At 40.6% G+C, this 11,537-nt stretch overlaps 1 protein-coding gene across 1 annotated transcript; it reads right to left on the reverse strand.

Annotated features, from left to right (window-relative positions):
• Window positions 1–367: 367 nt before the first annotated feature.
• LOC100893029 (titin) lies at window positions 368–2,873 on the reverse strand. Its single transcript, XM_003723356.3, has one exon. It carries the CDS (start codon window positions 2,314–2,316, stop codon window positions 658–660), a length of 1,659 nt encoding a protein of 552 aa, XP_003723404.2. The 5' UTR covers window positions 2,317–2,873; the 3' UTR covers window positions 368–657.
• Window positions 2,874–11,537: the final 8,664 nt, after the last annotated feature.

Below are 11,537 nucleotides of genomic sequence, written 5' to 3' on the forward strand. Positions count from 1 at the left end.
TGTTGAAGTTATCAATAAAGGCGACGGAAAAATATGTTTCAAACCTGACGGAACTTATTTTATCAATGGATGATTAATAGAGTTTTAATCATCGGAGTTTATAAAAGTACCTTTTGTCATGTATCATATTTATACCTTTCACAATACAACGAAAGCAGAATGCTCAGCACTACTGCATTAAAAACTACCAGAGTTAACAGAACTCGATACGGTCGATACCTACTCCACATATCCAAATAAGAATATTAAACTGAAAGAGAGAGGGGGAGGGAGGGAGGGAGGGAGGGAAGGAGAAAGAGAAAAGACGAGGAGAGAGAGAGAGAGAGAGGAAGAGAGAGAGAGATGGATGGAGAGAGAGAGAGAGAGAGAGAGAAGGAGAAAAGAAATCATCATAAAATGATTTCAAATATTATGAACATCTAAACAAATGAAACTTTATGGCATTTGTAATGTTGATACCAAGAGAGTTTGATGGATGTCAATATTCTCAACAGAGCCTTCATAAAACTGGAAAGTCAATCGAAAAGTCTTCCACACATTTCATGTCCCTCTTATTATGTTAAACATGGTCACTCTGAGAACATGGCAGTCAGGCACATCATTGTGCTCAAAGCCTCGAATGGCCGACATTCGTTCATTTCAAACATGTTTCTAATTTCATGGAACCGATGTCCTATTGAGGTATATATTTTCATCGCATTGATTCCTATTTACCGGGTAGCTTCTCGTCGACCAATTCCTATCCGCTATTACATCCTCGTATTCGAGTTCCGGAACCGAAGGCGCTTCGTTGTAGAAACGGTCAAAGCTTAATGAGTTCATGACATGACAATGTAGATCTTCGTACTTCGATGACGACAGACTGTCGGGACAGAGGCCGAGGTAGCTGTCGTCAGGGTCCGTCGACGTCGTCTCGGCCGGTGGTTCATCGTAATCTAGAATAGGATCGGCGAAAGTAATCTGAGTGTCGTTGAAGGTGATTCTCCTAGAATCTCGCCAGATGCGACTTCCTCTGTTGTTGAACCCGCGGTTCCGTCTACCTACTTGTCTTGAACTTTTCGTCGACCCGGTCTTGAACGAACTCTTAAACGACTTCGGTTTCGACTGCGTTCCGGCTACCTTACGACTACGGTATATGCTTACAATGGCGACTGTGGCGCCGACAAGGACACCGAACATGACTGCCCCGAATGATATGATGACGACGAGTCTTCTACTGATCGAGTTTGACATGTTTAGACTCGACCCGTCTTGTTGACGATTCTTGTGTCTTGGACGACTCGTAAAATTGCTGGACGACTTGCCTCTAGATGATGTAGATGTTCTCCTGATAGGTATATCCTTCACCACGAGTACTGCGTATGTCTTCACCGATTGCCCCGGACCAGCCGTGACGGTGCATATAATGCTCGATTGATTATCAAAGGTAGATACATTGGAGACGGAAAGGATTTGACCGTTGTTTCCGGAAATGGCCCAATTGCCTTTGATTGAGATATTCTTGTTATTCACCCGCCAGTTGAAATCGAGAGGAGCATCCGTTGGTCCGCGTCCCTGACAGGTAAACGACATCTCACCACCAACCTCAACCTCAGCAATGGCGGGAAAGAGATCGACGGAAAGCCGGAAAGGAAGCGGGACAACGCTGCATTCCCGGACGCCGGGTAATGCCGGGTGAGTCTCGATACAGGAAAACTGAACCCCATAGTCACTATCGGTCAGTCTCCATTGGAGCTGTTGTTCGTTCTCAGCTGCAGTTGTGACAGGATTTCTTCCACGGTACCACGTCACCTTAGATGGTGGATGCCCACCTCTTGTCGAACATGACATCGTCACCAACCGTCCCTTTTGCAACGGGATCGCCGGAGTGACGTCACACAGCGGAAACCCATCTTCCGGTGGTACGTACACGTTCAGTCGTACCGAGTTGCTTACTGTTCTCGATGTCATCAAGCCGAAAATGACATCGCACTTATACGAACCCTCATCGCTCACCCGCACGTCCACGATTTGGAGATTATACTCCCCTGTTTGACGATTCACGACAACGGACAGTCTCTCCTTGAGTTCCGGGTCGAGGTTGCTGTCCAACATGACACCGAGACTGAGCTCGACGAGTGGGTCCATTCGGCGCCAGATGACAAAGGCATTCTGCGTCGGGTCAAGAACACATGGAAGAACTGCTATATCACCTCGTTGTACATTGACCTCCTCGGTAGCTAACATGTATGCCACTTCCTGGGCCGACACAGATACGATGTTTACAAGTTTAATAATCACGGAAAGCAAGCAAAGTATTCTTTTCAAGATATCCATGGCACCGACTTCAGGTAAACTACAACTCTACAATATAATCCTCACCAGGCTACTGTCCGATTGAATGAAATAATCTCCTGACGAAAGCAATTAACGCCAGATGATAACTCTGCTATAAATCTAATAGTTCAACTGATTACTAGTTGTGGATGATACAAACTTTGTATACCAAGAAAAAGAACATTTTTGTGTTCGTCATCTTTCCTCTGCGTCAAATTATACGACGCAGAAATAAATCATGAGAGTTTCCGCGGCATAACATCACACGTCCATCTCGATCGTCGCGGTGACTTGTAACTCACCGGCACTTCACGTGGAAAGTTTGAAAAGGTTTAGTGCGTTAAAACCGATTGCAGGCTTCCTTGGTCAGGGCCTGACTGACTGACTGGCATGTAGAGTAGTGAGCTTGGTTGGTTTGTTGGTTTGTTGGCGTGCCAGGTTTGAGGTATAGAGCACCCATGTCATTAGCTAGGCTCTGCTCTGAACAGGCAGTCACTCCCGTACGGAGGAGGACGTGACTGTGAGTCACCAAACAGTTCCAGGGTGCCTTGCTTCTTTCGCTCTCTATCTCTTTCTCTCTCTCTCTCTCTCTCTCTCTCTCTCTCTCTCTCTCTCTCTCTATCTCTCTCTCTCTCTTTCTCTTTCTTTCTTTCTCTTTCTCTCTCTCTCTCTTTCTCTTTCTATCTCTCTTGCTCTCATTCTCTCTTACTCTGTTTGTCATTTATCTCCATATCCCTATCTTACACCATCCACTATCTCTGCCCCCTCTCTCTATCTATCTCTCTCCCTCCTCCTCTCTCTCTCTCTCTCTCTTTATCTTCTTGCTTTCTATGACCCCCTTCTTTTCCCCCATCTCCCTCATTCTCTCTCTTTATTTCCGTTTCTATTTATATCTTTGCACAGCTAGTCTTTTCTCTGTTTTCCCGTCATCTCCATATAAATATATCTTCAACATTATTTTGGTCTAATCGTAACCCCTTCTCTCTCTCTCTCTCTCTCTCTCTCTCTCTCTCTCCGGCCTCTTTCTCTCTTTGTGTTCATCTTGTTAATTAACGCTGGGATATCTTATAACGCTTCTACCGACTCCTTCCTGCTATCTTTGTATTCTATTTTATTTCGACTATTTCTCCCTCTAATTCCAATCACCCCACTACCGAGGGTGTTATATTCTTACAAATCTTCATTTTCTTTGAATTTTCCATTAATCTACTTCTAATTGTGTAGCTTGCCTGCCCTTCATTCTTGCTAACCCCCTTCTCTCAATCTTTATATCCCCTTCTTTATCATTGCTCTCTACTTTCTCTCACCCCCATCTCTCTCTCTCTCTCTCTCTCTCTCTTCTCTCCATCTCTCTCTCCCCTCCTCTCTCTCTCTCTCTCTTCCACATTTTCATTTCCCTTGTGTACCCTCCTCATATGTCACATATCTCCCCATCTATTCTCTTTCATTTCCTCTCACCTGCTCTGTCCGATGCCCCCTAGTGCCTGTCTATCTATCTGTCTACCTGTCGAATGGCTATGGCTTGGATGTGACAGGATCAAACTTGACAAGGTCGACTACTGCGCATGTGCACTGGCATGATAATTACAAAAGGAAATGAAATCCAGAAATACCTAAACCGCAGTGACAAAGGTGATTACGTTACGCGGACAAGCTGAATTACAGTTTACATAAAACACTACACATTACCCCTTGACACATAAAGTGCACGTAATCGGACAAATTAAAAGCACCTTATGGTATATCGTGTGAAACATTATGTTAAAATGAAATCAGGCCTAATGGAAAAAAAACACAATTCAACCTATCAAGGCACTGTTACCAAAATTATCGGGGTGCCGTTTTCTCCTTTGCTCGGCAAAATCGCCAAAAGCAATGAATCTATGGATGATGTAGATCTATTTGATGAAATAAATATGAAATCTTGTCGTTATACAAATCGATTGGAATTGCAACTGAAATGTTAAGGTGAATGACAAAAAGGGAGAAACCTTAATCATTTGAGAGAACTGTCCTTCATCAAAATAAATCCAAATTCTTTCCTTTTTTTTTTCTTTTTCAAATTTAATGCGATTTGTTTTGGAGTCTGTATAAATATATTGTCTCCATCGTAAGTTATGATTACCTTAAAAGTGTGGCAATTTGTAAATCGGCTAGCTCAATCATTATTACATTTATGACCGGTGAAAACATGTTTAAACTAAACGTTTCAAAACCGAGATTCTAGGCCGAAAAATCGATGTCTGAACCCAGCCTGCTAGACCATCTGACGATACCATGTTTGACATGAAGGTAATGGAGGCCTCATTCGTACTTCCGGGATAACTTTCTACCTCTCCCTGGGGCATTTAACCCGCTATATCCAATCTTGCACATTCACTTATTACAAGTTTGCTGAATGTTGCCTTCAGCAGAGTGCCCCTTCCTGCATGTTAAGCTGATAATGACTTTGTGTTTTTCTGGTACAGGTGTTGGTATAATCAAAAAAATGTTTAACATTCACATGCATGATTTTTGTTGCTGTTGAGTGTCTGTCCGTTTTTTGTAGTTGTCTGTACATTGTGCTCGAGAAACCCCTTTTCATCCAGGGTTAGGGGTATTATAGGATGCCGTAGTTGAGTGGTATATACACTTGCCTATAGATGCGAAGGTCCTGGGTTCGACCTGAGAAATTTGAAGATCAAGGTGCGAAGACAGAAGAGGGTATCCTCATAATTAAAGATATAAGAAAATGACAAATTCAATCAGTGAGAGTTGACATTTAGTTTACAAGAACCTTATTCATTATTTATTCAGGATAATACATAGAAGCGATCACATTGACCTGGTAATGTGCGAGTCTCCTTGGCTATAAATCAAGGAATTCCGTCATCTTTCTTCCTCAGTAGCCAGAGACTTCTCCCCAAACTCAATCACTCAGTCAATCGATCATGATCACCTCTCTCTTCCGTTCGTGTAGGTGTACTCAAACATCCACTCGCTATGACGAATTGCGATATAAAAAAAAACATATAACATGAAATACTATGACCTTGCCTGAACTATTTGTCTTGTCGTGCATGTCCTAAGTCAAGTATGTAATGGTGCAATAGTCTAGACTTTTGTTTACTCCTAAGGGCTGGTTATAATAAGAATCACACCGTTACATTTCCTCCCCTATCAGCCTTCCATAGCTGAAGGCGCGGCGGTGGAACATTCTTTAAAATAGGAGTGCCTAACCATTTTGCTGCCAAGTTAGCAGAACATTCGTTAAGTCTCTCACCCCTCCCCAAAAATCAAGAAAGGGTCCTACGGATTAAAAAAAAAATATCCACGATAATCACAGATTTGCAAGTAGAAGTTTGCGGGGGGGGGGGGCTCATATCCCGTAGCCTCTCGGCTCGCGATGGCTCTACACAGAGCTTTGCTATCAATAACATCGTGACAGAGGTATATATGATATCATTTTTTTAAGCATCAGCACACACAAAAAAACAACCAAACAATCTTTAATTATATTCTATTTATACTTCATATAGGCCAACAGGGCCATTGTGGAAAGCAATATTGTTATTGACAATAAATAGTACAACTACAAACAAATAAAATGAATAAGTATTTAAATTTTCGTGTCTAAATGGAAGGTGTTCTGCAGGTCGTTAATGTTGGGTCGGACATCTTATTCTTCGATATACTTATTCAGAGGTATTACAGTTTCTGTCCGTTTTTATATATTTTTTGTGATCAATCTTCTATGTCCCACTCCCTTTACAAGCATCCCACAGAGGGTGCGATGAGTAAAACGCGCCAACCCCGAAAATACACCAGTCAAAAAGACGAGGGACTGTCTCCGTTTTTAGCGTTGAGGGTGTCTTATTTTCTCAGCGATTTGGGCGACATAGAAACAGTCTAGGCAGTTTACTAGGTCAGAGTTCCCTTAGAATCGTCTAACTTCATTTTGTTTCTTCTGAAGGGAAGGATGTGTGAGCACTTTTTGAACACTTTACTTTCAATGATGGTTCTAAATCTGATTTCTGAATCACATTTTATGCACATCTTTAGTCAGGAAATCATGAAGAATTAAACGGTTGGCAAGTGATATCGCTTCTGGTGGTGCCTCTAGGAAGGGGTTGTCCTACATGTCAATTATACGTTGGGGCTATATTACATGCATCGGTGATGACACACATTGATCAAGTGTTACGTAAATAAATGATGCTCTTTGTGACAAAACGTTTTGCTAGCCAACAATGTTGACCATGGAAGGAATTTAAGTGAGCCCATGTCTCTTTTTCTCCTCCCTGTCACAGGCGACTTTGAGTCATAATATTAATAAGCATTTGGAATTCTCAAATTTTGAATTGCGATAACTGGAATATTTATACAGGGTTATTTAATATGAAACGTTGGTCCAATGTAGTTTTCGAGTTTTTCTAAATTTCTAAGGGAGGGGGAGGGATGAGTAATTCCCCCAAAATCATTTAATAGTGTGTAACCCTTGTCGCATAGCTAATTAGCGATCGGCGCATTTGCTATAGTACATTTCGCCTTCTCTGTTCTCTATCTCTTTCTCTCTATTTCTCTCTCTTTCTCTGTTTAAACACAAAATCATTCATATCCTTTTAATTCTTGTTCTTCCTTTTCTCATACTTATTCTTCTCTTTCTTCTTCTACTTCTTACTCTTTCCTCCACACCCTCCTCTCCAGGGGCGGATCTAGCTTTTTGCTCAGGGGGGGGTTGACCAATAATGACGATGCGGAGCATCGTCCACGAGCCGCGAAGCGGCGAGCCGATTTTTTGGGGGTGTTTATTTGAACCCCGTAAGTGATGTTTTCCTGGCATCTATTAACACAATGGAGACCATAAAAAGCAGTGCATGATAACGTCTTTTTAAATCAAGTAACAGTTAAATACACAGTTATATCCAGAGTTATCATGTGTTTGGTTAAGTTACCAGATGAGTTGAATATCTTCTCACAATAATTGCACTTGAAAGGGTTTCTCTCCAGCGTGCGTTCTTTTTTTTTTTTTTTTTTTTTTTTTTTTTTTTTTTTTTTTTTTTTTTAATGTGGGGATTTTGGGGATGAGAATCGTCAACGCTGGCCTAGCTTGTCACTTCGGCGGTGGCCCGTGTCCTCAAAAAAGCTGATGGGGGGGGGGGGGGCAAGGGACTCTGTGACATTTGTTCGCCCAACCCCCCCCCCCCCCCTCCCCCCAAAAAGAAATAATAATAATAATAATAATAATAATAATAATAATAAATGAAATAAATACATAGAAATAGAATAAAATAAAATTACAAGTTTTAAAAAAAAGATAAGATTTTAAAAAATGGTCCCCGGATTTTTTTTTTTGGGGGGGGGGTTGCAACCCCCCCCCCCAACCCCCCCCCCCCCCCCCCCCTCTAGATCCGCTTCTGCTCTCTCCCTTTATCCCTCTCTCTCTTTCTCTGTCTCTCTGTCTCTCCTTTTCTCTCACTCTCGCTCTCAAGTGAAGCACCGATAATACCGCAATGACGTATACTGACGTCATCCAAGCGTAGCGCCCCTTCTAATTGTTCCGCTTCTTAATCTGTAGAATTATATACGAACAGGTGATCTAACACAGGAAATTAAAAGAGAAGAGATCAAGATGGCACTTCATCTTACCTTAGAAGTACGATGTAATATTGTAATCTTATGTTGCCCCTAGACAGACCTTTAAGATGTAAATCTGATATGAATTCAATCAATAAACATAATGGGTGAAAATGACATATGTCAAATCATGTAGTTCTTTGGGGAGCGGTGACGTTGTGCATTATGTCCTCATAGACCTACTGAATCCTACAACTTCCGATTATTATTTTTTAATATTAAAACGTTAAAAACAAGACATATGCAATACGAATTAGATAGAAAGTGAATAATAGCTGAGATACATGTACATAATGCTACTGAAGATGAATGAAAATGATATGAAAGGGGTACACAAATATATCGATTGCACTCGTACATGTGTAACTTGTTTGTGTGTCTCAGTGATTTTCAACTTCAAAACAGCCCTAGGGTTCCTATTTTTTACGCTTTCTTTCATCTTCGATAACAAAACGAAACATAACATAACAAAATGTAAGAAATTTTAGCAAATTAAATCAAACAATATATAATAATTATATCGTCATAATGCATGTGTGTCTTCGACGCATTCAATATTATTTCGAAAATATCTTGCGATATGAAAAAAGAAAACCCAAAGCTATCACATGATAATGAAACTCACGATGATTGATCACCCTGTGTCTTACTCATCATCCAAACACGGATTAAAGAAGGACAGATCACCGATGGACAAGCACATGGCCAAATCTGTCAAAATTTCATTCAAAAGTTGGATGGAATGTTTGAACTAGGATTAGGGTAAATCCGACGTTACTCATCATTTTCATCAACGAAAACAAAGAAGGGAACTCAGGGTATTTTGATATGGTTCAAAGATGACCGACATGCAGCAGGGGTGATGCCATTGTGAACCTGAGCTCCGAGAAAATGGAGAAAATCTTAAATTTTGCGGTTTTTGTATATGATTCAGCTCTTAAAAATTCACTATATAGGTTGTAGAGGTGTCGTGGTCTAGTGGTTCATTCACTTGATTCTCAATCCAAGGGTTGAGGGTTCGAATCCCAGCCCGGCACTAACGTCATTTTGCAAGACATTAATCCATATTTGCCCCTCTCCACCCAGGTGCTAAACGGGTACTCGGGAGGTTGCGAAAGTTATTGTAGTGTGAGCGTCTGTAAAATTGGCGCCTGGCTGGAATGCTCCCCGAGGAGTGGAGAATGCGCATAAATTGTTTGCGGACAAGCCTGAATCCAATGACCGGGTAAATAATATTTCTGTAAAGCGCTTGGAGACATCGTCGTCTTCGTCGACGCATTAATCGTTTTATAAACCAAGAATATATATTACTCATGTCACTTTATTGAGTAAGCAGCAAGACAATAACATTAACACTGTATGAATGAGGAGAATCCCCTGCATTCATGTATCCAAGGATGTTGTAAAATAAGTATCAATTTCATATCAACGAGGTTTTTTTTGTCGTTCCTTAATTGTTTTTCTTTTGGTTTTTGTGTTGTTTTGTTTTCTCATGTTTTGTTTTTATCTTTCGGTTAATTATAACTTCCAAGAAACGTCTCTAAATTCGCCTTCATTATTGATATATTATGCTTAGTTTGTCTTAAATCAATGTTTGGAACATTTATATAGGACTTAGCAAATAATTCGTATATCTATAATTTCAAGAATACTCATATTACCGATTAACAGAGCTAATGTGGAAAGCAAGTTTGTAACTGACAATCCTACCCTTTGAAAATAAAACTACAAATAAGTAAATAAATTTAAAAAAAAATTGAACAATACTTATCCGAGATATCAACAGCTACTATAGTGACTAACCAAAATTCCTAAATAACGAGAAAGTCAAGGTTTTGTTCTTGTCATGGTAGAGGGGAAAGAAGAGAGATTTTAAAACAAGAACAAGAACAAGAAAATTGATAGTGGAAAAGATGTGAAGGATCATCTTAATGTTAATCTGGAAGGTTTTATTTGTGACAGATCGGGGCATCTTTCTGTAATCCCTGCTCCCCTAGGCTAGGAGACTTCGAAGATGACATCTGGGGGGGGGGGGGGTGTTTCACAAGAGTCTAAGTCGAATTCAACTCTAAGTTGGACTTCAAGATTATGGAGAGCCATTTGTAGCCTAATAATGAAATATATTCAAAGGCAAAAATTCAAGTATTTTAGACTTTTTATAACTTCGACATCAAGAACATAAAATCTCCTATGAAAATAGAAAATTTGAATCGTTTGAATCAACATTTTTTGCCTTTTAAAGTAACTTTAAAAAAATAATTTCAAGGATGATAATGGCTTTCCATAACTGTTAAGTCCAACTTAGAGATAAGTTCAACTTAGGACCTTTGTGAAACACACCCCAGATTGGTGGATGACGCTGGGATCATTGATTGATAGGATAGAAGGTGCCCCTGTCTTGAAAAATCGATCATATCATAGCTTGCTAACACCTTGTTGACTGATATGGCAGTATAAGGAGGTGAGAGCAATTGGTAGTCGAAACTACAAGTAGTTTAAAGAACGAACACTTTGATGACGGTGTGAACTTACAATTTTTTTTAATGCGTCCACACGACTATAACCCCTGGACTATGAATCCTGAGGAAGTTGTTGGTGGTAGCAGTCCGGAGTAATTGTCCCATGGCCAGTGATTCTCGAGAAGTAGGTGTTCAGGGTTAGCAGGTTAGGATGTGGTAGTCAAAGGGTATATTCCGAATGTAAAATTGCAGCTCGTTCTTGTATAGAGACATCAAAATAAATAAAATGGACCAAAAAAAAATGGCATACTGATTACAGGTCTTGACGTCTAAAGCCCCTTTCACACCGGATCTGCGTAGAGTTGCGTAGTGTTGCGTACCAACAACGCCGAAGTTAAGCTGCGTACTCATGAATAAATTGATGCTTCGGCGTAGTCCTTGCGTAGGTTATGCGCAGGCTTGCTTACGATCGGCGTATAGTTACGTACCCTGTGCGTAGGCACCGCGTACCTTCGGCGTAGGCAATTGGCGTAGGGTTGCGTACAGTTGCGTAGGCATGGCGTACTTTCTGCGTAAAAAAGCCTACGCCGAAGGTATGCAAAAAAAATTAAACATGTTTAATTTTTTGCGTTCATCTCGCGTACCCATTTGCGTCCCTCCGCGTACAGTTGCGTAGGGTTGCGTACGATCGGCGTAGTCGCTACGCAACTCTACGCAACTCTACGCAAGGCCCGGTGTGAAAGCCCCTTTAAGTGATATCCCTTGAATGTCATAAACGCCATGCGGTTGATCATTTTTCCTCCTCAGTGTTGCCATGGTAATTTTTCTATAAATCTTTGAGAACATGGTAAAAGGGAGCAAAAAGGTTCAACATTATCTTGATATGTTTTTAACATTTCCAAGCAGAAGGACGAAATAGATGCAATGGAATCGAACCACCTGCATGAACATCGTCTTCCATACCATTTAACACAATATATAATTTGGGCTACCGATTTTTTACGTCCATTTACATGAATTAATTTGTTCAGTGCGTAAAGTGATGTACTGTTTTCAACAAGATTGTCAAACTTGGTTGTTACAAAACGACAACGTCATATTATTATCCCTCAGACATATAAAACAAGTTACTTAAATTTTCTTTAT

This window comes from Strongylocentrotus purpuratus, unplaced genomic scaffold (genome assembly GCF_000002235.5).
Source record: "Strongylocentrotus purpuratus isolate Spur 01 unplaced genomic scaffold, Spur_5.0 spur5_scaffold_9, whole genome shotgun sequence".
NCBI classification, from domain to species: domain Eukaryota; kingdom Metazoa; phylum Echinodermata; class Echinoidea; order Camarodonta; family Strongylocentrotidae; genus Strongylocentrotus; species Strongylocentrotus purpuratus.

What these genes read in the sequence shown, in the direction of transcription:
- LOC100893029 (XM_003723356.3), bottom strand. Translation starts at nt 2,316, where the DNA reads ATGGATATCTTGAAAAGAATACTTTGCTTGCTTTCCGTGATTATTAAA.